General features: G+C 41.9%; 2 protein-coding genes across 15 annotated transcripts in view; both read left to right on the top strand.

Moving 5' to 3' along the window:
• The window catches only part of rnf220b (ring finger protein 220b), a 54,698-nt gene extending 37,266 nt beyond the window's left edge, over window positions 1-17,432 (top strand). The window contains exons 6-17 of the mRNA XM_042708999.1: window positions 780-822; window positions 3,795-3,841; window positions 7,766-7,877; window positions 10,833-10,929; window positions 12,106-12,192; window positions 12,288-12,346; window positions 12,475-12,568; window positions 15,712-15,856; window positions 16,311-16,385; window positions 16,934-17,001; window positions 17,085-17,190; window positions 17,361-17,432. Coding sequence (XP_042564933.1) covers window positions 780-822; window positions 3,795-3,841; window positions 7,766-7,877; window positions 10,833-10,929; window positions 12,106-12,192; window positions 12,288-12,346; window positions 12,475-12,568; window positions 15,712-15,856; window positions 16,311-16,385; window positions 16,934-17,001; window positions 17,085-17,190; window positions 17,361-17,432 — 1,005 coding nt within the window. The remainder of the gene's footprint in view (window positions 1-779; window positions 823-3,794; window positions 3,842-7,765; window positions 7,878-10,832; window positions 10,930-12,105; window positions 12,193-12,287; window positions 12,347-12,474; window positions 12,569-15,711; window positions 15,857-16,310; window positions 16,386-16,933; window positions 17,002-17,084; window positions 17,191-17,360) is intronic.
• A 2,736-nt stretch (window positions 17,433-20,168) lies between these two features.
• guk1b (guanylate kinase 1b) overlaps window positions 20,169-24,225 on the top strand; it is a 36,395-nt gene continuing 32,338 nt past the window's right edge. For 10 of the 14 annotated variants that reach the window (XR_004164417.2, XR_004164418.2, XM_031574489.2 and 7 more), the window contains exons 1-4: window positions 20,170-20,262; window positions 22,131-22,246; window positions 22,385-22,426; window positions 22,785-22,862. Coding sequence is in view for 12 of the 14 variants with exons in the window: in XM_031574489.2 (XP_031430349.1) it covers window positions 22,135-22,246; window positions 22,385-22,426; window positions 22,785-22,862 (232 nt within the window). In the remaining 2 variants the exon portion in view is untranslated. Of the gene's footprint in view, window positions 20,263-21,949; window positions 22,001-22,130; window positions 22,247-22,384; window positions 22,427-22,784; window positions 22,863-24,225 lie in introns of those variants that run through there. The other 4 variants (XM_031574485.2, XM_031574496.2, XM_031574495.1 and 1 more) reach the window with 3 other exon arrangements.

The following is a 24,225-nucleotide window of genomic DNA, read 5'->3' as shown; positions in this document are numbered from 1 at the left end:
GATTGATGGCTGTCAAAGCCTCTTGATGACCGCCTGCACTGCTGTCTTCTCCATTTAGCCATTGGATGAAAGCCAGGCTTTTAAGAAAAGCTTGGCTAGGCTGCTTTTGTATGAGCCAGGCTGCTACTTTTGACGTGGCGCTATTAAATAGGGTGGGAACTATGCTGCAACGCCATAAGCGACTCGTGTGATGGGCGGGTAAAAGAACGCTTCCATGTGTTCTTATTTCTGACAATTAAAAACCAAATCACCGATTAAAATGCGGGACATTATCTAAATATGTGGGATGCGGGACAAAGGGTCTAAATGCTAAATGGTATCAGAGTTCATGCAGGCTCCCATTCAATTTAAATATTGACAGTGCAGTATGCGATTCAGGTGGAGGTTGGAACGCACTAAGAACTAAAAAGGGTATATGGTTTCATCCCTTTCTTTTAGGCTTCTGCCTAAAGTCCCTCTGTACTCCTTCAGTCTGTTCATAGTATTGACTCTGCTTTGCATTCTCATGCTGTGCTTTTTGTAAATTGCTCTCCTGATTGGCTTATAGAAAGGAGGCAGACTGATCATTTCCTGCTTCACAGAACCTATGGTGGCCACAAAGAATTTTTTTTATTATCGAATAATTGCGTAACTGAATATGCTCAGTGTGAAAGAGATTCACCTAATATTGCATCTCAGCTTTAATGTTTTTATAAAGAGAACAAGATTTTAGAATAACATTATATGACTCAGTTTGAAAATAAAATTGTATTTAAATTTTGTGATTTGTAATTTTACAGACTTTTCTGCGAGTGAGGGCAAACAGACAAACAAGGCTGAATGGTATGTAACCAACCCTTTGATATTTGTGTCATTACGGTTTGGTACGTAACCATCCCTTAAATATTTGTGTCATAACGGTTTGGTTTCTCAATCTTCTAAATGTTCAATGTAATGTTCAGGTGAGTATGCATGCAGCAGTGTCATATCATTTCAAATTATCAACCTTTCTTTGTTTTTTCTTTTTTTATATATAATTTGATCATAGCATTCTATACTTCCATTGTGATTCTTTTTTCTTTTTAAACCTAATCTGCAAATATTTTGGTAATGATTACTTAAATCCACAAAATGATTTTCATACCTAATTTGCTTTTAGGTTAATTGAGAGTTATTGCTGACTGCCTAATATATGCCGGTAGCCTGAAGGGTTAAGAGGGCATGTTGGACAGATATATTAGAAAGACGTCTAAGTGTGAGCAGGGTTCTCACTGAAACCGATTTCCACTGTTCCACACAACCAGTACACACAAGCAGAAAGAATGGCATCAGTCAGCGTCTCCGTCGTAACGGCTTCTCCGTCGTAACAGTGTGTCACCAGTGTGCACTGTTCAAGGTGTAATGATTTTACGCAGGGAAAGTCCTTCAGGGATCAAATGCACAGTGTTCTCTACTAAATACATAAATGAAATGTAAGATGAAAATAGCTTAAAATTGATTACAACAAAAAAAATCTGTGATAGACAAGACAATATATAGGTTTTAGAAAACACCATCCTCACCTCACCATCAAATAAAACAAATAAAAGTGTACGAAGGGACCTGTATAATGTTAGACAAGATGAGAATATCACCATAATCACTGGAGCACAACAGGACTATACAACAAACCCACGGCACAGAAAACTATGGCGTGCTGTTGTCATGGTTACATGCCCCTACCGCGCCCGAGCCTTCCTCTCTCTCTCTCTCTCTCTCTGTCTCTCTCTCTCTCTCTCCCTCTCTCTCTCTGGCTCTCTCTCTCTCTCTCTGTCTCTCTCTCTCTCGCCCTCTCTTTCTGTCTCTCCTGACCTAGCACCTCCACGAGCAGAGGATCTATTAACCCTTGACCTCTTGATATGTTAACAGTTGATGACCTCTGCTGGTGCAGGTGCTACGCCAAAGAGGGTGTGAAAGTGGCCTCACGGCCACGCGACGGAGGCCCCCTCCCCCTCCCCCTCCCCCGCTGCTCCGCTCCAGCTGGTAAGGCCCTCGCCCTCTCTGTCCCCACTCCTGCGTCTCGAGGAAGGGCCACAGATCCAATCATTAGTGTGAAGAAGTGAAGTGTAATGGAAGTGTAAAATATTCATTATAAAGATTTTCAAGCAGGATTTCAGTAGGAAAATAATAGTACAAAAACCAAATAATAATAGAATAAATATAGGGTATAATCTAGAATGAAAATTAAGTTTAAGTCTGTCCTGGCATTACTAACATTACAGACACATCTATTTAACATAAAAACATAAACATCCTATTCTTTTTCAAAATATCTAGGTGAGGTGAGGTGTGAAAAAATGTATATGTCTTATAGTGAGGTGCTCAAAATTACAATCTGAAGTATTAATAAACAGTGTCTATAATTGATATTTTTGCTATTTATAAATTTCAAATTCAAATAACGTAACATTTATAACATTTATTTGTCGTATATATTCATTTCCTGTGTTCAGGTGGGAATCACGTTAACCTAATCACTGACACCATTGCCCAAAGCTGTGCATGGGAATCAAGTTAATGGACCACCTCTTTGTTCCTCTTTATGCCTGACTCCCATATATCTATATGTGCAGCCACACCTCAAAGACAATTTAACTGGCACTGTTCAATCCCATGCCATTGATGTGAGCTATTAATCTATATGGGGCTGATCATTACGACACAAAAGATGCACAAGAGGTGTGAGGGGTCTCCTCTTATGGCCAATTAATCAGCCTCTTCAGATTCACCCTCTCTCTCTCTCTCTTTCTCTCTCTCTCCCTCTCTCTCTCTCTCTCTTTCTCTCACTCTCTTTCTCTCTCTCTCTCTGAGCTAATGAGCCCCTGCTCTATCATCAGCTCTGGTACTGTGATTAGAGGGGTTGTTGGACCCTGACCACTGCTGGAGTTATGGCCACTACTCCCTGCCCCCGGACCCTCCCAGCTCCCCTGTTATAATCGCACGCACCTTAAAATTAATGCCCCCACTCACAATTTTCTGTCCGAAAAAATCGGCCCCAAATTATGAAGTAAAAGCTTTCGTTCCGCTGTGTTAATCGTGGTACCTTCGTCTTCGGTGTGTGTGTGTGTGTGTGTGTGTGTGTGTGTGTGTGTGTGTGCTCTTTTCATATATGAAGGAGGACATCAATTTTGAAGATAACAAATAAAGGAACAATTTATAATACTGAAAAAGGGAAAAAAGAAAATAGTATAGAGGCTTGCAAATATTGAAAGCTTTTGTACTGTAATGGAATGAGATAGCATCACATCTTCAGACCTGGTTGTCCATTGGTATTTTTCTCTGTGGGGTGCCACATCAACTCAAACATCGAGCCAAGAAGGCCTATCTGAGAGGCAGATCTACTGATTCTCAGTTGTTGAATCAGTCCTGTCTCTGTTTGCTGCAAGCGAAGACAATAAAGAATTCTGCAAAGTTTTACCTCCTAAGATATATTTATGGATGTATAGTAAATGTTTATAAATGCTTCGTAAATTAGTTTTTTAAATTCTATTTAGGATTCATGAAACAGAAGCATGAAATATCAGCAGCTAACCTTTAGCCATTTTTAGTTTCCACATAAGGGAAAAACAAAATTGAAATTGAACTGAATTTGTTTATTAATTGATGTGTCCTTGTCTCGAGTATGTTTTTTTCCTGCTTAATCCTGGATCCTGGACACGTCGGTTCCAACCTCAGTCTTTTATCTGTTCTGCTGACAGACGCAAGAGGAGTGATGTTTATGTGTGTGTGCTTGTTTGTGTGTTTATAGCTCACATAACTCTGTGTTTCTTTCTCAGTGCGGATCGGGAAGCTTGGAAAGAGACAGAAGACTGAGGAGAGCCAGGTACGGTAAATCCCAGTTCTGGAGATGCACAGTGTGGTTGGGATACAAGTGTGTAAGCGTGTGCGTGTGCGTGTGTGTGTGTGCATGTGTGTGCATGAGTGTGTGTGTGTGTGTGTGTGTGTGTGCGTGTGTGTGTGTGCGTGTGCGTGTGTGTGTGTGTGTGGGTGTGCGTGTGCGTGCTGTTACACTTGTATGTGATGTCAGAAGATTGTGTGTTTGTTTGTTTTTTAGCTTAGTTAGGAGTTTTCTACTGTAGACTGTGGGGGCTCCTTGTATCGCGGTACTCAAGGGCATGTCCTCTTCTTGGAGGAATAATTGTCATGCCATATCTTTGGCCCCGGGTCCCCTGTGGTCCCAATAGTCAGGTGGCTTAACAACGCGATCGTGACAAGAGTGATAAAAGCATGAAATTTGGCACACAATTAGCTTATATCCTACTAAAACATATTAGAAGGGGTGCCCAAGTGAAACTGCTCATTTTTTCGTTTTAATGAGATATTAAGTTTTGACCTAAATCAAGATATGCGTTACCTGTGGTCCGATTTTCAAAACGGTTATTTTGCCTAGAAATGCTTACCAAATAAGTAATAAATCAGTTATTTATGCATGTTTGTGTTTTCTTGTTTGTTTTTGATATCCACTAGTTTAAACAAATGTCCCTTTAAGTAGCAAAACAGACAAAAAGACTTGTGCCCGTGCGCGCGCTCATCCAAGATGGCGGGAAAGACGTAATTCTGCTATATCTGTTAGGTAAAACCCGTTATTTTACCACCATTTAAAACCATATTTGCATTTGTATCTTTTATATGTATAAGGACTGTAATATTTTATTAAAGATTTGCTTCAACATCATTAAAATAGCACCAACAAAGGCGCATTACAGTACCAGTAGGCTACCGCAGAAAAACGGTAAAATTGGAGCAGATTGAGCGTGTCTTTTCCTACATCAAAACTGATCATATAAGGAATGTGCTGTTATAAATTGACAAATGTGATGATGAAAAATTAACAAGTGAATAGCATTTATCGAGCTTATCGAGTACATAGAAGAATGTAGCTATTAAAAAAGGAACTCATATGTTTAAACTTTCTGAGCTGTCGTTGTACATCAAGAGGCTTGAAGATATTGGAGTTAAGAAAACTATAAATAAAACCAGGTTAATCAATGTCTTGTTAGAACATTACAAAGAGACTCTTTAAGAACAAACTGATGGAAGAAACACCGTTTTAGATTTCCGGGATGCAATAAGCAGGCTATTGAAGGATACTTTGAAACAACACAACTTTTCAGAAGACGCCGAAATTCTAGCGCGGCCTGCAACAATTGTAGGCTAAGGAAAGACATTTTTGCACACAAAGGATTTATTTTTTCTGGGTGCTTTCCAATGGACTGCCATTCAAAATATTAACCGTCAAGCTTAAAGTCTCTCGTTTCTATCATTCTTTATGGTCTCAACATAGAGGATCAAGAGAAGTCTGAAAGCCAGGCATGTTTGGCCAAAACTGGCCAAACTCGCATTTCAGCATCTCGTGAGCCACCCCTACCACTATATGTTGGGCTAAATATGCATAGCTCCACTAGAAGTAAGACATTGATAGAAAAGATATACCAAATGGGCATTTCTGTTTCCTATGATCGTATCATTGAGATAGAATACTGGCTAGAGACGTCTCTTTGCGAGCGCTACAAGGCCAGATTGGAGTGCGCTCATGTTCTTAAGGGCTGAATTTGTGATAAATCGTTGATGAGTGCGTTCACATGAATTCTACAGGCATCAATAATTATAATAATAATAAATACAAGAATATTTGTATCATTAACAATTACGTTTCACATTTATAGTCATGATTCTACGAGGCTTCGTGATAAATAAATAAAGAAAGAAAACGGGAACGCTCGTTCAATTTAAGAATCAGTGCACACTTTGGCCGTTTAAGAACACATTTCCAGGCATTCATGACCGGTGGAGATCTTTTCTTAGGTTGAAGATATTAAAGACACTTAACAAAATGTGCGAGAATGAGGTCCATTGCTCACAATCCCAGCTCCACGACATCAGTCTCCTCATTTCACGGAACTGGTATCAGCATCTTTCAGTTTACAACAGAAAGTGTGCCTGGCGAAAATAGGCCCCCACTAGTTCTGCCGTGTGGAACAGAGCACCAAGGATAACCAAAGAGCTATGTAACGGTCTCTGCAGTTGCAATAAGCACAAGTTCAGTTTCCGTTCCAGCCTGCAAAATAACACCACTTCACGGCAATGTTAGCATTAGGTTTGGATGACTATCCCCAAGTGTCTATACTGTATGCAGAGAGCTGATTACGTGCACCTGCAAACAGCGCTGCTCACGTTGCAAATGTGTTCAAGAAAAGTTGAGATGCAAGCCAATGTATTAATGTGATTGTCCAGAGAGCAAATCGTAGAGCTATTTATAACAGCACATTCCTCATATGATCAGTTTTGATGTGCGAAAAGACACGCTCAATCTGCGCCAAATGTACCTTTTTCTGCGGTAGCCTACTGGTACTGTAATGCGCCTTTGTTGGTGCTATTTTAATGATGTTGAAGCAAATCTTTAATAAAATATTACAGTCCTTATACATATAAAATATACAAATGCAAATATGGTTTTAAATGGTGGTAAAATAACGGTTTTACCTAACAGATATAGCAGAATTACGTCTTTCCCGCCATCTTGGATGAGCGCGCGCACGGGCACAAGTCTTTTTGTCTGTTTTGCTACTTAAAGGGACATTTGTTTAAACTAGTGGATATCAAAAACAAACAAGAAAACACAAACATGCATAAATAACTGATTTATTACTTATTTGGTAAGCATTTCTAGGCAAAATAACCGTTTTGAAAATCGGACCACAGGTAACGCATATCTTGATTTAGGTCAAAACTTAATATCTCATTAAAACGAAAAAATGAGCAGTTTCACTTGGGCACCCCTTCTAATATGTTTTAGTAGGATATAAGCTAATTGTGTGCCAAATTTCATGCTTTTATCACTCTTGTCACGATCGAGCCTAAATTTAGCATTAAGCCACCTGACTACAAGCCTCCCCGCAGTGGAAGGCTCTCACATTTACAGATCACAGGTTTCTGCTGGGGCCCGGGCTTGATGGGCAGGTGAGATCAGACAGGATGCGTCCCCTGGCAGCTGTCATGTTCAGCTCAGACATTGACACACACACACACACGCACACACACACGCACACACACACACACAGACACACACACACACACACACACACACGCACACACACACACACACACACACATGCACACACACACACACGCACACACACTCACGCACACATGCACACATACACACACACACACGCGCACACACACACACACACACACACACACACATGCACACACACACACACACACGCACACACACTCACGCACACATGCACACATACACACACACGCACACACACACACACACATGATGGATAAGCCAGCTGGATGACTGGGACAGTAGGACCAGCGGGGGCATTTAGAAGGACCAGCATACTGTGTGCTGAACCCACCCACATCTAGCTATAAAAACGTTATTGTTCTTCTCTCTTTTCTCCAGTAAGTGAATGTGAACCTATGTGGAAAAAAAAACGTATTAAAAAAAAAATCGCACACAGTGTCAATACTCAGTGTGTGTTTTTATGTTAATGTACATTCAAGGCTTTTTGCTTATTTTCAGTTCTTGTGCAGGTATGGATGTGTACATAAGTATGTGTGTTTTGTTTGTGTGTGTATGACCATGCACCTTTTGATTTATGTGTGTGTGTGTGTGTGTGTGTGTGTGTGTGTGTGTGTGTGTGTGTGTGTGTGTGTGTGTGTGTGTGTGTGTGTGTGTGTGTGTGTGTGTGTGTGTGTGTGTGTGTGTGTGTGCGTGTGTGTTCCCTAACAGAGAGACGGTGTGTGTGTGGGAGAGGACGTCTCTGTGGACATTGGCAGGGAGGACTATGTCTGGAGTGAGAAGAAGAGGCTGCACATGGCCTCATTCCTCAGGGGAATTAAAGGTATGCGCCAGACTCAACCAAACGCTCCCCCAGCTCATCAAACAATGCCATCCTTTCTGTTTGAACTCAGCACTCAGCAAGTCAAAGAAAACCGCTTCTTCTCGCCACTGACAGGCTCGTAAATGTTATTATTAGGGTCTGACAACATGGAAAGGATATCCTACAGAGATACACCTGTGTCTGTTTACCTAAATAACTGTAAAAGGAACTGTAGAAAATGTCTGTTTGGACAGTCAGTGTTTTACCTCTGTCTCCTTCCAGTCTCTGATGTAGCAACCCATTCAGTGCCTGTGGCCTATCAAAGGAACTCCAGCGCCACACGGTTTGCCAATCGACTACAGGCACTGAATGGGGTGCTAAAGTTTCGTAACAAGCCTGTCCATTGTATAGCCATTTTTCCTCTAAGTATTGATACTGATCATGTAAAAGATCATTGTTGTATAGTCATTATTAGCACTATAATGTAATATGTAATCAAAATGTAATGTAATTCAAATCACTATAATCATTACAATAATAGAACACTGACTACAGCCAGAACAATCTCCTTCCATGAGGCCCATGATTTATTAAAGATTTGCTTAGAGGTCAAACCTTAAAAGGTACAATGTGTAGGTTTTAGGGGGATCTCTTGAAATGGAAATACTATATGGAAGATAGTATTCATAATAATTTTTTCTATGTTTGTATAATCACCTGTAGTTACAAATCGTAGTTTTTTCGTTAGCTTAGAATGAGCCCTTCCTAGCTATATAGGGAGCGGGCCCTCTCTCACAGAGTTCGCCATATTGCAACGGCATGTTTCTACAGTAGCCCAGAACGGACAAACTATAACACTGGCTCTAGAGAGGGCAACTGACGCCCACCGTACACACTTGGACAGGGAGGGGTGACAGAGGGGTAGTCAGTTGGTTGCAATCTGCAACCTCACCGCTAGATGGCACTAAATCCCACACACAGCACCTTTAATATCAAGGTCAGAAAGATCATATAGGGTGTAATAAATTAGCCAATGAGCAAAGATAAAATGGCATGATCTACTTCACCGTCACACCAGCTCGAGTATTCTTCTCCTGCTGTTATACCCACAAGAATGTATACCCACAAACCTCTAGTAAAACCTTACAGTTTCAGCCACATGTCTGTGAAACCTGTAGTTGTAATGAGAGGCCAGGGCTAGATAGCATGAAGAAACCCTCTGCCTTTCCCTCAACCTCTAAGAGAGAGAAGACAGGCAGAGCGCACACAGACGTTATCGTCCACTGAAATGGGGAATGAGAGGGCCTGTGAGGCTGCGATCGAACAGGAATCTGTCCTTGGCTGGGAGGTCTCGGGCGTCTTGTGTCCAGGTGTCCTATCAGCCGCACATCAACTGGCTTTTTTCAGCAGGATTAGTTCTGGGGGGGGGGGTGCCCGGCAGAGGCAGGGGTGACCTGGAACAGCAGGAGGCACCTGCTTTTTTGCGTTACACCATAAATGTGTCACCTTCTGCAGTTGTAGGGTGTGTCAGTGGTGGATAGGAGACTGAGTACAGGGAACTGGTGGACCACTTTGTGGTGCGGAGTGAGAATCAACCTCCTCCTCTTAAATGTGGCCAAGGAGACTGCTGTTGATTTTAAGAGGACCAGGACTAAGCTGAACACCATGGAAATGTAACACAGAGGCTGCCTACAGGGAGGGACCGAGCAGACTCTACTTCTTGACGAAGCTGCGGTCCTTCGATGTGTGCACCAAGATGTTGCATATTTTTTTTTACCTGACTGGGGCAGCAGATTGAGGCAGTGACACTAAGAAACTGAACAAGTTGATGAAGAAGGCTGGCCCTGTGCAGGGAACTTTACTGGAGCCCCTAGAGTTGGTTGTTGAGGGAAGGATGTTGCACAAACTGCTACAAGGCATTCCTGCCCACTGCAATAGCCCACCTGCCCACCACATTCCTGCCCACCACATTCCTGCCCACGGCAACAGCAATATAGAATGACTCCCCCCTGTGCTGGAAAGGGAAGCTTATGAGTGGCAATGCACAATGCACATTCTACATTTAATTTGCTACTACGTATATCTCAAATTCAATTTATTTATTTTATTCTATTACATTTATTTTATCTAGTAGTATAGTAGTTTGAATATATATATATATATATATATATTTGTTAATTCGGGTTTTTAACCAATCTTTAGTTATGTGTGTTTTGTGATTTTGTGCGTTTTTGTTTTCTCGTGTGTGTGTTAGTTGCATTGTGTGCACGCGCGCATGTGTGTGTGTTAGTTGCATTGTGTGCACGCGCGCATGTGTTTATGTATGTTTGGGTGTCACAGACATTATCTCCTCTGGCACGGTCAGCCAGTGGGCGTGTGAGTGTGTGTGTGTGTGTGTGTGTGTGTGAGTGTGTGTGTGTGTGTGTGTGTGTGTGTGTGTGTGTGTGTGTGTGTGTGTGTGTGTGTGTGTGTGTGTGTGTGTGTATGAGTGTGTGTGCAGTGGTGTGCATAATGTGATTGAAGGGCATCTGGATTGGTGGTGACCTTTTCAAGAGGGATTATATTGGCAGGATTGATGGGTTAAAGGGAGAGATAGACCAGGATCAGGTCCAGTGTGTGCTGGAGGAGGGGGGGGGGGGGGCAGCTCACCCATCATCCCCCTCAGGACCCTCCCCCCACCCCCATATGACGGGACAGACATGCCACTACTGGCACTTCTGGGGCCACTGTGTGGACATGTGCATCTATTTACCAGTTATTGTAAAAAATGTAAACAAAGGACACATTTCCTTTAGGGTCATGCAACAAAGGTGACCCATGTAACATCAGAGGTGGAGAATGAGGCTCTGTTAATGTGTATCCAGACGTGTATTTCACACAGGCCATTTGAAGTGTATTTCTCATGACCATGAATCTATTTTCCTTTGGTTCCACTGTATTTACCGATGCCATTTTCTAACCCTTTCCTATCTGTAGGTGTTGGGTTTGTGAGCAGCACCTCTAAAGAGAACCACGACAGTGACGCAGACCTGGACGTGGACGGAGATGACACTCTGGAGTACGGCAAAGCACAGTATCCTTCTCACAGCGGACACTGACCTCAGATCATCTCCTCAACACCACTTACACAGCTCTTTGATCGATATGGGACCGATACTTAAATGGTGGTTGAGTGGCTCTCAATTGTTTTTTTTTTCACAAAAGTAAACACTTTTTCTCAGTCGCTTTGGTGCATTTCTCAAATCATCAACATCAACATCAAAACAATAAATACATTTCTTCAATTCGTACAAACAGCACCACACAGTGGATTACCTGCAAAAGCCAGTAACTCACTCAAAATGCTTAGTTTATGACTCAAAAGTAAATAATTACGTCAACAGATATGTCATGGTGTGAGGTCATGTTGTCAATATAAAAACTTGTATTCCTTTTATCCAAGTTTTATTTTTTTACTGTATCTCTTTCACTCACAATCATTTATCAATAATGTCTCCAACATTAATAATGTCTCCAAGTAACTGAATATTATTTTCTAGACATCTATGTCACTAACAATTGCCAATTTAATATGTCAATGCAATATGTCAATTCTAGTGCTTGTTGAAGAATATTGTAGCAGTCACTTGAGAGACTGGACAGTAGCAACATGAATGCCACATCAATTCTTTGACAACCAGTAATGTTATCCAATCATGATGGTCATAGACATTTCACCTTCATTCAGAAAAGAACATCTGTAAAATAGACAGAGCTGTAATCAGTCCACCAAACCACTCTCTAACACTCTGTTTTTGTGGAGAAAGTTCACTTCTCAAAAGGCCACATACAGTATGTAATTTGTCACGTACCGTTTTACGAACCACCCCCCCACCCCAATTCCCTGTGGATTATTTTACTTACATTTATGTTAGTAAAGCCCAATGGTGAAATTATGAACACATTGTTGTGTGATAAAGTGGATTGGTGGCCTATTAAATTCTACACACATTTTTTGCCATTAAACAAATTGAATCAATCCTCATCTGTCACATGTAAACAATCAAGGTTTAGTAAACATTACAAACACACTATGTCACTGAAAGTGATGAAGCATATGGTTGACACATAAATAATGATAACTGGTTTAACTCATTTGCATGTCATGACTTACACAGTGAATAGATACCTGGGGGGGAGAAAGACTGTAGTGTGGGTTACATGGTGAAACGATTGCAGTCCGTCGTGTATCCCTAACGTTTGCGTGTAGATACACCGAGGTTGACATCATTCCGTGTTCAGGAGAAGGCGGGCGGAAGGCAGAAGACAGAGAAGCACAGAGAGCAGTAATGTTAAAGTAGGTCCCTGCACCGGTCTCTATGGGATATGGAGTGTACAAAGTGTACCAAGTACAGCTTAAATTAATTGAAACCTCTTTCCATGCTATTTCAGTGGTGGTGTGACACCTCCCTGCAGCGGTCACTCTGAGCGCCCTAAGTGGACGATCGAGGGTGAGTCACAAACACAAATACACCTGTGATCATGTTGGCTGCAGAAGTGTATCTGTGCTGAGTATATGATTTTATATGATTTTTTTTTACGGTACTTTTTGTGACTGATCAACACTCTTCGGTCACAGAGGCTCCATCGACGAGCAACGGAGACAAAAGCAAACTGGACAGCAGCAGCACAAACCTCCTGCAGAGCACTTGTAAAAACAGCAACATAGAAATGTGAGTGTTCCTCTGCAGAAACACTTACACACACACACACACACACAGACAGACAGACACATACACACACACACACACACACACACACACACACACACACACACACACACACACACACACACACACACACACACACACAGACAGACAGACACATACACTTACACACACACACACACACACACAGACACACACAGACAGACACATACACACACACACACACACACACACACACACACACACAGACACAGACAGACACATACACACACACGTGCATGCATGTACGTATGTACACAATTACACGCAATCACACACACTGTATGTGCACACCCCACAACCCCTCTAATACAAATACACACACACACAAAGGGATGTGAGTGAAATGTGAGTGTTCCTCTGCAGATTGACTTACACACATACATACACACACACACACACACACACACACGTGCATGCATGTATGTACACACTTACACGCAATCACACACACTGTATGTGCACAACCCAATCCCTCTAACACAAATACACACACACACACACACAAACACACACAAAGGGACTTGCCCTGTTAGGTTGAGGCCAATGAGTGTCACGCATGGGGCAAACCGGTTAGAGGAAGGGACGCTGGGGTGGCTGGATGCATAAAGAGTATTCAGGGCTAGACAGGTGAACTGTGAAATGACAGGGGGGGGGGGGGGGGTGATGGATCAGTCATGTCCGAATGGGACAGCAGAGACAGAGGCCTCTGTAAGAACCACCACTCACCCCACTCACCCATCCAAACTCTCTGGACAAGCTAAGCCAACACAGGGAGAAAAGTAACGCCACAGCAAATTTTCTAACAGCCCCTGCGTCCTCCCGGGGATGAGGAGATCATGCTAATAGTTGCATTCTGGTTTTTGGAGACGACCAGCACTGAACATGTGACTGCGGAGTGCAAATAGGAGAGATTTTTCCATCTCAGTCGGGTAAGCAGTGAGCCGTCTGCCAACCCAACCTGACCCTCGACTGTAAAAAGACGCTGCCTTCGCCTTCACCTTCCCAAAGCCTGCAGGGGAGCCGGCCCGAGACACGCTAGCGTTTGGGAGAGGGCAATCTATCAGTGTGATGGTCCCATTAATCAAGGAAATAGGGACAGGCTGTTATTTTATTAGTGTAAAATTTGTTTTATAATAATACTACTGCCGTGTGTGTGCGTGTGTCTGTGTGCGTGTGTGCGTGTCTGTGTGTGTGTGTGTGTGTGTGTGTGTGTGCGCGTGTGCGTGTGTGTGTGTGTGTGTGTGTGTGTGTGTGTGTGTGTGTGTGTGTGTGTGTGTGTGTGTGCGCGTGTGCGTGCGTGTGTGTGTGTGTGTGTGTGTGTCTGCCCTCTCCTTCTAGCCTCATGATAAATGAGTTGGTGAATGGTGCCAGTATGATTGCTGCTAAATTTCATGCTCAATGTCCATGTATGGTGGTGAATAATTTAATCTGTCTGAGATTTATAAATGACAGGGAAACTTCCTCCTCCTCCTCCTCCTCCTCCCCTCCCATCTCATGGCTTAGCCTCAGAGAGCAGCTGGGCCCATTGTGACAGGAGCAAATGACTTTCACACAGGACCACATTCATTTACACACGTCTGTGATAAGGAAGGCAAAGTTAGATTTTTCACACAGACCCCCCCCACCCCTACCCCCCCAGAAAAATAATATATCAATGTCACTCTGCCTAACAGAAAAAATATGTCTTGTTCATTACAGATAGGGTGCAGGGTTATCTCAATTTTAGGCAGTCACACACACACACTCACACACACACACACACACACACACAGCACTTAGTGTCTCATCATGATACTACAACCCTATACTTGTTAATAGCAAGCAGACATACTGTACATACATACTGTAACAGGTCACAGCTCAGAATGTCTCTACATAGTACTCAACAAACACAACCCTTATGGAAACACACATTGGCACACACACACACACACGCTGTACACACACTGGTCACACAATGCACGCACACACACACACACACACACACACACGCTGTACACACACTGGTCACACAATGCATGCACACACACACACACACACACACACACACACACACACACACACACACACACACACACACGCTGTACACACACACACACACACACACACACTCACGCTGTACACACACTGGTCACACAATGCATGCACACACACACACACACACACACACACACACATACATATATATATATACACATACCACTCACTCCCATATATTCTTCATCTATTACAAGGAGTGTTTATGATGGATCACTGTAAGCACCTCTCTGTCATGCCTGGGTTCCTGAGAGGTGATTAAATGTGGGAGAATTCGTCTAAGTTTTCCGGCCGGGATTTGGAAAGATGAGGGTTTAGGGTTGGGGAGGGTGTGTGTGTGTGTGTGCGTGTGTGTGTGCGTGTGTGTGTGCGTGTGTGTGTGTGTGTGTGTGTGTGTGTGCGTGCGTGCGTGTGTGTGTGTGTGTGTGTGTGTGTGTGTGTGTGTGTGTGCGTGTGTGTGTGCGCGTGTGCACTGCAGTGGCGGGAGCGTAACTTAATTGGAGGAGAAGTGTGGATGCATGAGTGGCGACGGGTAAGTGAGGAGGGAAGTGAGACTCGAGACTCGCGGCGCGGCGCAGCGCAGGCCCCAGACAAATGACTGCCTGCTGGGAGGCAGGTGTCCCACGGTGTCTGGGAGCGGGGAGGAGAGCTTGAGCTCCACTCTAATGCGGCTGCCATGGTTGTGACGCTAGCTCGTTTGGTCGCCCTCGATCCCTGCAGCCCTAATTACCGACCCTAACGGCGACCTAGCTAACAGCACCTGATCCGCACTGACACAAGCACCGATACTTCAGCACAAACATGGGATACAGAGCTGTTGTTCACTCTGGACAGATAAGCAAGGCTCTGACTGCTTACTAATGATACCGTAGCAAAACACCTCTTCCTGCCTTACCTGCTGCTAGTAGGCCACAGATAGAGGCCCTGTGGTGGTAGTAGCCACGTAATCGTCTGTTGGCTAAACAAACAGCAACGAGCGTCATCGCTTTACTCAAGACATATTTAAAGCAGCTTTATACAGTGTGGTTTATGTGTTTATAATTGTTCTCTCTTTCTCTCTCTCTCTGCAGCCTGTCTAAGGACTCCGGTCTGACCACACTTGAGGCCCTGAAGTGTCGGATTCGGGATCTGGAGAAACAGCTGTCACGGGGGGACAGATACAAGTGTCTTATCTGCATGGTGAGATTGACATCTGCATTGTGTGTGTGTGTGTGTGAGAGAGAGAGGAGGGGAGAGAGAGAGAGTGTGACAGCCAGTTGAACGAATAACTTAAAATCACTTAAATCAGTAATTGATGCTGATGATGATCAAAGTTTTATGTTAGTCATTAAGTAATTAAACAAGATTTTCAATGGTTAAAATGACTGATAGGCAAATGACAGAGATATACTGCCACCTAGTGTTAACTTTTTGCTCTGCACTCTGCGGCTTTTAAACCACAAGGTAGCTCAATGATAAATATTTTGACCGCCAACCATTCTATTTTAAAATAATAAAATAATATTGATACAAAAAAATACAATATTGTCTGGATACAGGAGACTGGCATTGCAATATTGTAATCGCTTTTGGGAGAAGAAAAAACTGATTTCATGTCTTTTTGTCAAACTGTGTTAAATGTTTTGAATTACAGTAGTGTCATCTGTTATGTTTGTGTGTCCCACTGCAGGACTGCTACACGATACCTCTCACCTCTATCCAGTGCTGGCATGTCCACTGTGAGGAGTGCTGGCTGAGGACCCTGGTAAGACTGACAAAATGTGTTAGGATGGATTCATTCACAATCTATACATGTGTACTACTTTAACTGGACAAGCAGCAGTGGCATGCTTAAACCTGGAGACTATAGATCACTGGGGCTGGAAGATGAGTGAGGGTGGGGTGGCATGCATCATTGTAATTAGAGTAATAAAACACACACTGTGAATTTGACTAGGACTCTATTAGACTATGAATTTATTTTTCCTATCTTATTTGGAGAGCATGGGAACAGTGGGAGATGCCCACACCCTTTACACTGATACTGCATGTCATGTTTAATATTTCATATGTAAACTATACGTTTAAATGACTATATATGACTTACGTATATTAGGTACAAATTAAATACAAGACAGGTAATTTCACTCCATCATATAGTGAATGTTGAACAAACAGTCCACTCCAACCATTCTCAGCTCCCCCGTGAATCGATACAATACAAGGGAAGGTGAGGTCAAACAGAGGCAGTGCATATATTTAGTCTCTGAAACGTTATAAATACACCTCTCCTTCTTTCTGGGTCATTCTCAGGGGGCTAAGAAGCTTTGTCCGCAGTGCAACACCATCACGTCACCGGGGGACCTGCGGCGTGTGTATCTGTGAGACGGATTTGAGGGACAGCTGGCCTGTCGCCTGTCGCTCAACAAATCCCCCGTTTCCCCTTCCCCCTCCACCTGTCCAGAGCTAACTACCAGGGACTCTACCACTCCAGGAGGACCTGGCAAGACCCGTACCTCTCTAGTGATGGACACCAGGCCTTCACCTCTCCAGTGTTGATCATCAGGCCTGTACCACTGTAGTGTTGATCATCAGGACAGTTACACTGTAGTGTTGACCATCAGGCCTGTACTGCTGTAGTGTTGACCATCAGGCCTGTAACACTGTAGTGTTGACCATCAGGCCTGTACTGCTGTAGTGTTGAGTATCAGGCCTGTAACACTGTAGTGTTGACCATCAGGTCTTCATGACTCCAGTGCTGACCGTCCAAACCTCCTGCAGCGCTAACCAAGGCGGCTCCATGGACTCATGAACCACACGGACTAAAGAAGGCAGTGTGGGAAAGCGTGTATTACAGTAATATGGCGGGGCAGTGATGGGAACCTGTTTCGTTCATAAACTTTTACAGGATCAAGTCTCTTTTTGTCCCCTCTCTGATTCCATTAACTCTCTACTGTCTGCGAGCCTGAAGACAGACGTGGCTTGCCAACGATTAAACTTTGCTGTGAATGGAGACTGACTTTTCTCCTTCAGAAACTCTTAAATGTGTCATATTTTTCTTGAGCAAACCAGCTTCACATTGAGATTACCAGCTATATTTTGCTGTTCAAGTTTTTACCGAGTGATAGGTCTGAGAAGCACATTAATTATTATGTGGTGAATGTTTACAATATTTCATGTATATATTTGTACATATGTATATTCTTAATATCCCAGTCTATAAGCAGACAACATGCAAACACCTAGGAATCGTGATGACTACATTAATTATTTCTCTCATTAGGATAATAAGGGAAGTTTCACAGCTATTCAGGGGGGTATTTCCCTTCTAATATACTTTAATGTATTACTGACATAAGATCAGGAAATAACCATTCCACTTTTCTACACAAAGCATTTAAATATATATTCATCATTCCTAACCATTTGATGATGTTGGACTTACTTACTAAGTGGAATGATGTAAGGGGTTTACTCATTATGCAGGTCTAGATGCCCATGGGTAGACAATATCTGTCTTAGGTCAATCTCAATTACAGAGAAAGAGTTCATGCATTTAATTCTCCGTACATCAAACATAGACAAGACCCTTTGCTCTCCATATTTCCCAAGTTCTTAGGCACATCACATATAGCAATCTATTTGTAATTCTAAGGTTTACATAGTCTGCCACTCTTAAACTAGTATGCTTATGCACTGGTCTTTGTTAGACTAATACAGTGATGGGGAAGTGTTTTAACCAATGGGATGTTTAATTGTCCATAGGCTAAGAATCCCCTAGCACTGATTATGACCATGTGTATAGATCTGTCTGTGTGTGTAACAGGAATCTGCCTACAGGAGACTCATGTGTTCCTCAAGGCCTCTGGTGTTTTTTTTTTTTGTTGTTGTTGTTGTTTGTTTTTCCATATGCTGTGTTCTATCCACAGGCAAACTTTTAAAAAAAATGGGTGTTCATGCAATGGCAAGCCTTATGAAGTGAATTTAAGATGTTTTTCTCTTTAAATGTGATATTATATGCGGGGAATGCTCTTATGTGGTATTTTTAGCAATAGTCAACTGATGTCAGAATATTGTACTAAAACTCTTCAGTATTTCATAGTTTGGAAAAGAATATTTTAATGTAAATATGTCATCATTTAAATAGTAAAAAAAAAAAAAAAAAACACTTGGAAAATAAGACATTATTTGACGAAGATGTATTTTGTATTTCAAAATTTTCTGGCTAGTCTCTGAATTAAACAGTTTTGTTGTTAACTGGAAGTGATTTGAAGTGACTTCTTATGCATTACCTTATCCCCTTTATTTCATACTTGGCTGTACACACCCTCCGGCACCCCCTGAAAGTGCCTTCCTAGCAGGGGTGTAGCAGGGAATGTTGGACCCTTTGCAAGAATATGTCCCTGGGCCACGTTAATCTGATTCATGCATCCTACTGGAATGCTTTCAGGCCCTATTTACTGAACTGTGGAGCAGAATAATAAATCATGTTATCATCACCTCGTATCAGCCCCCACTATCCATGGCAACGCTCCCAGGTATCATGCTTGGAGCTGGAGGGCCGGTTGAATAAAGAACACTACAGAGATAGAGTAGTCGTATCATAGGTATAAAGTTGTTTGATCGCCGAGAACTGTTGATTCAAGGCCTTTCACTGACTACTTTGAGCTCTTGTCTTCCTGGAGCAGTTGGGTTGTCTTGGGATTAACCCAGTGTCTCACAGGACGCAGAAGGTCATTGAGTCCTGCTATCAGACATCGCTGCCAAGAAAGCGGATGTTTCCTCCTGGAGATGTGTGCTGAAGGCTGGTGTACAACGGGCGATATGGGCTCAGGAACCAGGAATATGGATGATAGCCACAGCTAACTTTAGAAGAGTGTGTTGCATCTTATTTATATCCCAAGGATCCTCAGATTACTTTACAGTAGTCTAATTGTTCCACAAGCTCTTTTTTTTGGAGGTGGTTGTGAAACAAAAATATTTGTAAGCACAATTAAAAGTGTTTGTTTTTCTTGCATTTATAAGTTGCTTTACTACAGCTCGGCATGCTCTGCATGACTTAGAATACTATATAGAATACTTTATTAAAATACTTAATGGTTTCAATTTTCCATCATTTCTAAGGCAAGTCAAGGCAAGTGTATTCATATAGCACAATTCATACACATTGGTAATTCAAAGTGCTTTACAAATGAGCAGATAAAAGAACATAGAAAAATAATAAATTAAGAAAGGTTAAGTGCATTATAAAAGAACATAACAAAAGAAAAGAAAAGGTTGAAAAGGAAGCTAAGAGAACATACAAAAATAAGAAATAAGTGCATTTGATCAATGCGTGGACTGTTTTCTCCTGTTCCCCATTCATGTGTATGTTTCCCAGTCTATAAGCATTTGTTGTCCCACAGAATCAACAAAGAGGAAACGGGGGCTGGCAGACCGAAGTCCTGCCTAATCTTTCCGTTAATCCCTCAGTTGTAGGTGTGACACCATACTACAAACCGGAATGCACCACTCTGATAGGCTGGATAGGGGGAGTGCCTAATTGCCGCTGGGTGGGGTTTAAAATGGAGGAGGTGGTGGATTAAAAGGGTACAAAACAGTTCCATTCAAGCGCCTCTTCACTGAAGCACCTGTTGGAAAAGGTAAGGCCAGTTTTTTTCTCATGGAGGGTTTTTCACACCCATACTACGGAACACTCAGTGATCAGGGTTCTAGGGAACTTCAGAGGAAAGGTTCTGCTCATTCTGGCATGTATGAGGGAAAACTGCAGATAAATGACAAGATAAACCTATACAATGAAAGTCTTCTAGATAAAACACACTGTGTGCACATTGGAGTGGAACTTGTATGTCAAACCAGCGTTTAGCATTACTGAGAACCTTTCTTTTACGTGTCTTTTTCATGTTTTTTGTAATGAATGAATGTTTAATGTGTTGAGTTATATCTATTTTTTGTGAAATGGTACAACCAAAAAGGTACAAGAGTGACTAACTCTGCCTCTTATTTACATTTCCTCCTGCTTTTGTTTTGCTCTTTATGTGGTTACGTGGATTACATGTTTAAGTTGGTATTTATAAGTGGTCAAGAGCTTTGATGTCTTTCTGGGATAATGCATTGGTATTCAACATATTCTGAGACATTTATCTAAGAAGCAACTTAGGTATCTAGAACCTTATGATCTCACTGACACTTTTCACAAGAAAATATTCATGTCCTTATTTTCATATTATGCAGTCCACCCTGTCGCGTTCAGGCTCTACTTTGTGTTGTTTTTCCCAGTTGGTAAGGCCACTGATGCAATCAAAACTACAAGTAGTAATAATAAATAATAATAATTAATTTAATTTATAACGCACTCTATATTCACATGAATCTCAGAGTGCCTAGTACAAGTCAAGTAGATCAGAAATTGTCAGCCCACCTGACACTTAAAAGGATAAGCGCATGTCCGTAATACCCTCGCAACAACGAGGTCATGCAAAGAGTACGAGTTGCCGTTCCTAAGAGAGTTACCATTGCATGAACTTGATGCACGCTGGCTGAATGACAAGTGCTTGAGAGATGCTCATTTCTTTGGCGGTTGCCCTGGATACAGTTCCAGACAAACATATTGTGCTTGAGCACAGTAGAGCACAGTGTGATAAGACAGACATCAAGTCACAGGTCACATCAGTCTGGCATGTCATCAGGCAGAATACCAGGTAATCCTCTTCACTGGCCTGGTCTGACTTCATTAAGATATATCTAAGTGCAGATGAATGAACTCACGCCCCTAGGGTGGACAATAAATATCCGGTCTGTCTACAAATAACATCACTCTATATGTGTGAGGTTCTGTGTGAGTTCTGCCAGACAAACCGACAACAATCCAATTTGTGACCAGTGTGACATGTTTATATCTAGTTTAAACAAAGCAGCATTAGCGTTGACATGGCTTGGCATTCACAGAGCACATTGTCTTTCTCCAAAAACAGGTCTGTCTCAGAGCTTGGGCTGTGGCTGTCCTCCACAGCTTGGGCAAGGTTGTCAGACTCACTAAGAAAGGCTAATTATAAGGATCATTGGATTAGCATTTGAGCTTGAGGCCTGAGGAGGAGCCATTTACCAATAGTCTCACTAGCTGGTCATATAGGTTAGCCCCTTCACAGATGATTGGTTGGCTAAAGTAGGAGTTTTTGCGTGAGCCTGACCTAATCTGGATTGAGCTTGCAGTTTTTTTTTCAAAGAGGTGGTCTTCAAGCTAAAATTAGCATTACAGTCCCACAGCTTATAATCAAAGTATTTCAATAAACTGTTCATATGCATTGAAATCATAAAACAAAATAACAGGAGGACCATACTGAGTATAGACTGTACATCATCTTCAACCCATGCTGTGTGGTGTGTAGTCCATATTAAGCAGTATGCTGTGTAGTCCATATTAAGCAGTATGGTGTGTAGTCCATATTAATCAGTATTGTAAGTAGTTGTGAGCGTAATTGTGACCCCCGTGCCTTCTCTCCTTTGGCAGCGTGATGGCTGGACCCAGGCCTGTAGTTCTGAGCGGCCCCTCTGGCGCAGGGAAGAGCACTCTGCTGAAGAGGCTTATGAAGGATTATGAAGGAGTCTTTGGCTTCAGCGTGTCCCGTATGTATACGTGTGCCAGCCACATGGCATACTTCCTCAGACTATTTGAGTGCTTCAGAATCTATAAACTTTTTTCTGTCATTACATCGGACCCCTCCTCATATGTGCTGTTCTAACTGCTCTTCTTTTTCTGGACAGATACAACAAGAAATCCCCGTCCTGGTGAGGTAGACGGTAAAGGTAAGGCCACACTATCAAGATATGCAGGTTTAAGAGATGAAAATAGTTAATTAATCATTAATGGCTGATATAACACTAGTTAGATTAACATTTCATGGGAAATACAAAAGAGTTATTTTGTAAAAGTGTAGTCACATAATTACAGTTAGCTGCTTATTGACTCTTTGAAGGCACACATCACAGGTCTCTAAAGCACCACTCGGTTTAACCCCTCTTGCCATTAAGAAGCCTCAAACCTGTCTGCCCATTTCATCCCAATCCTCAACCCTACTCCCAAGTGAACTTCGTCAATGGCTGTTGAAAAAAACAAAGATAAACCTCCCTTCCCTCTGTGCTTTTGTTGTCTATTTCTCCATAGGCCTGAGTAGCCTCCCAATGCTTCTGGGGGCTGTGTTACTGCCTGTAGCAGACGTCTTATCCTCTGAGTCTTCTCCAGGTGTCAAAGTCTTATTCTGATTTTTGTACTATGGCTATGATATTATATTATTTTATATTAGTTATATTTTATTATATTATATGATGTATAAAATAGAGTGATGGGGGTTACTTTATTCTATCTCCAAATTTTAAGACACACTTGAATTATAATTAGTTAATGGACGTTTTCACTTTGGAGTAAAAAGAAAATAGCCCCCTACATCCCTTTAGACTAGTTTGACCCTGTTCCACATCCCTCTTCAAACAGGGCTAGTGAAACATCTATCTTTGGTCCCCAGCTCAACTTATAAGGAACCACTGATATTCAGAGCTCCATTAGCATGACATGGCACTTAAGAGATTGAAGACATTGTGTTCGTAAATACATCTCTGGAGACCCACAATAATGATGTAATTCTGAAGGAATATTGAGACGACAGTGGCAACAATGTTTACCAATATTTATGTGCTCTTCATTCTGTGTTTTGGGCATTTGTGCACATTTTTCCAGGGCGAGAAAATGTTAACACGTGTGATAAAAGGCCCATAAGAGACAAACACATGCACATGAATGTTATGAGACTTTGTTCTCTTATCTCATGATATCTCTAAAATATCATTATTCTCTTTATTCCCTGATATGATTTCTTGATTGTTTATGTAATTCATCACTACCTACTTATTTATTTTTATATAATAAGGCAGGTGTAATGAAGAGAGATTCTTCTTTTTGAAAGCCATCTTAAGTAAAAAAAGATACACTACTGGTTGTGTATACAGTACTGGTTGTGTAATTGAGTGCTTCCATAGTAATACCACTGTATATGTTAGAAGCAAATAAAAAAATTGCAATAAAACATTGGCCTAACAACAATTGTAACTTACAGTAAATAATAAATACCCTTCTAGGTGCGGAATGTTCTCTTCAAATGTAAAGATTCTATATTGCCATGCTAATGCGTATATTTCATATTTCAGCCCTGCTGGGGACCCCAGTACTTCCTGTAGCCATGTTTGTGACCTGCTTGTCTTGTACTCCCTGCAGAGCTCCCTGTACTGTAGTAGATCCCTCTCCTGACTGTGGTGTTGTGAAGGAATAAGACATTCCTTGTGGTATGGACACTGCAACATGTATATTTTTGAGAAATACTTGGGCTTTTTGCTGTTCACGATGAAGGAGTTCAGGTTTTTGAAATATGAACAAAATGAGACCTTGTCCCTCTGCCCCATCTGATACTCATATTATATATATATACTGATATACATTTATAAAACAGCTATTAAAGAAAACTACACATAACAAAAAATCTACAGACTAATGCTTCTCTTACCATCAAACTGATTGGCAGCTCATTGTGAATATATACCTCTGTCCAATCAGG

The sequence above is a fragment of the Clupea harengus genome, chromosome 10 (assembly GCF_900700415.2).
Source record: "Clupea harengus chromosome 10, Ch_v2.0.2, whole genome shotgun sequence".
Lineage (NCBI taxonomy): Eukaryota > Metazoa > Chordata > Actinopteri > Clupeiformes > Clupeidae > Clupea > Clupea harengus.
Note: the sequence above shows the minus strand (reverse complement) of the source record. Positions and strands in the feature narration are given on the sequence as shown.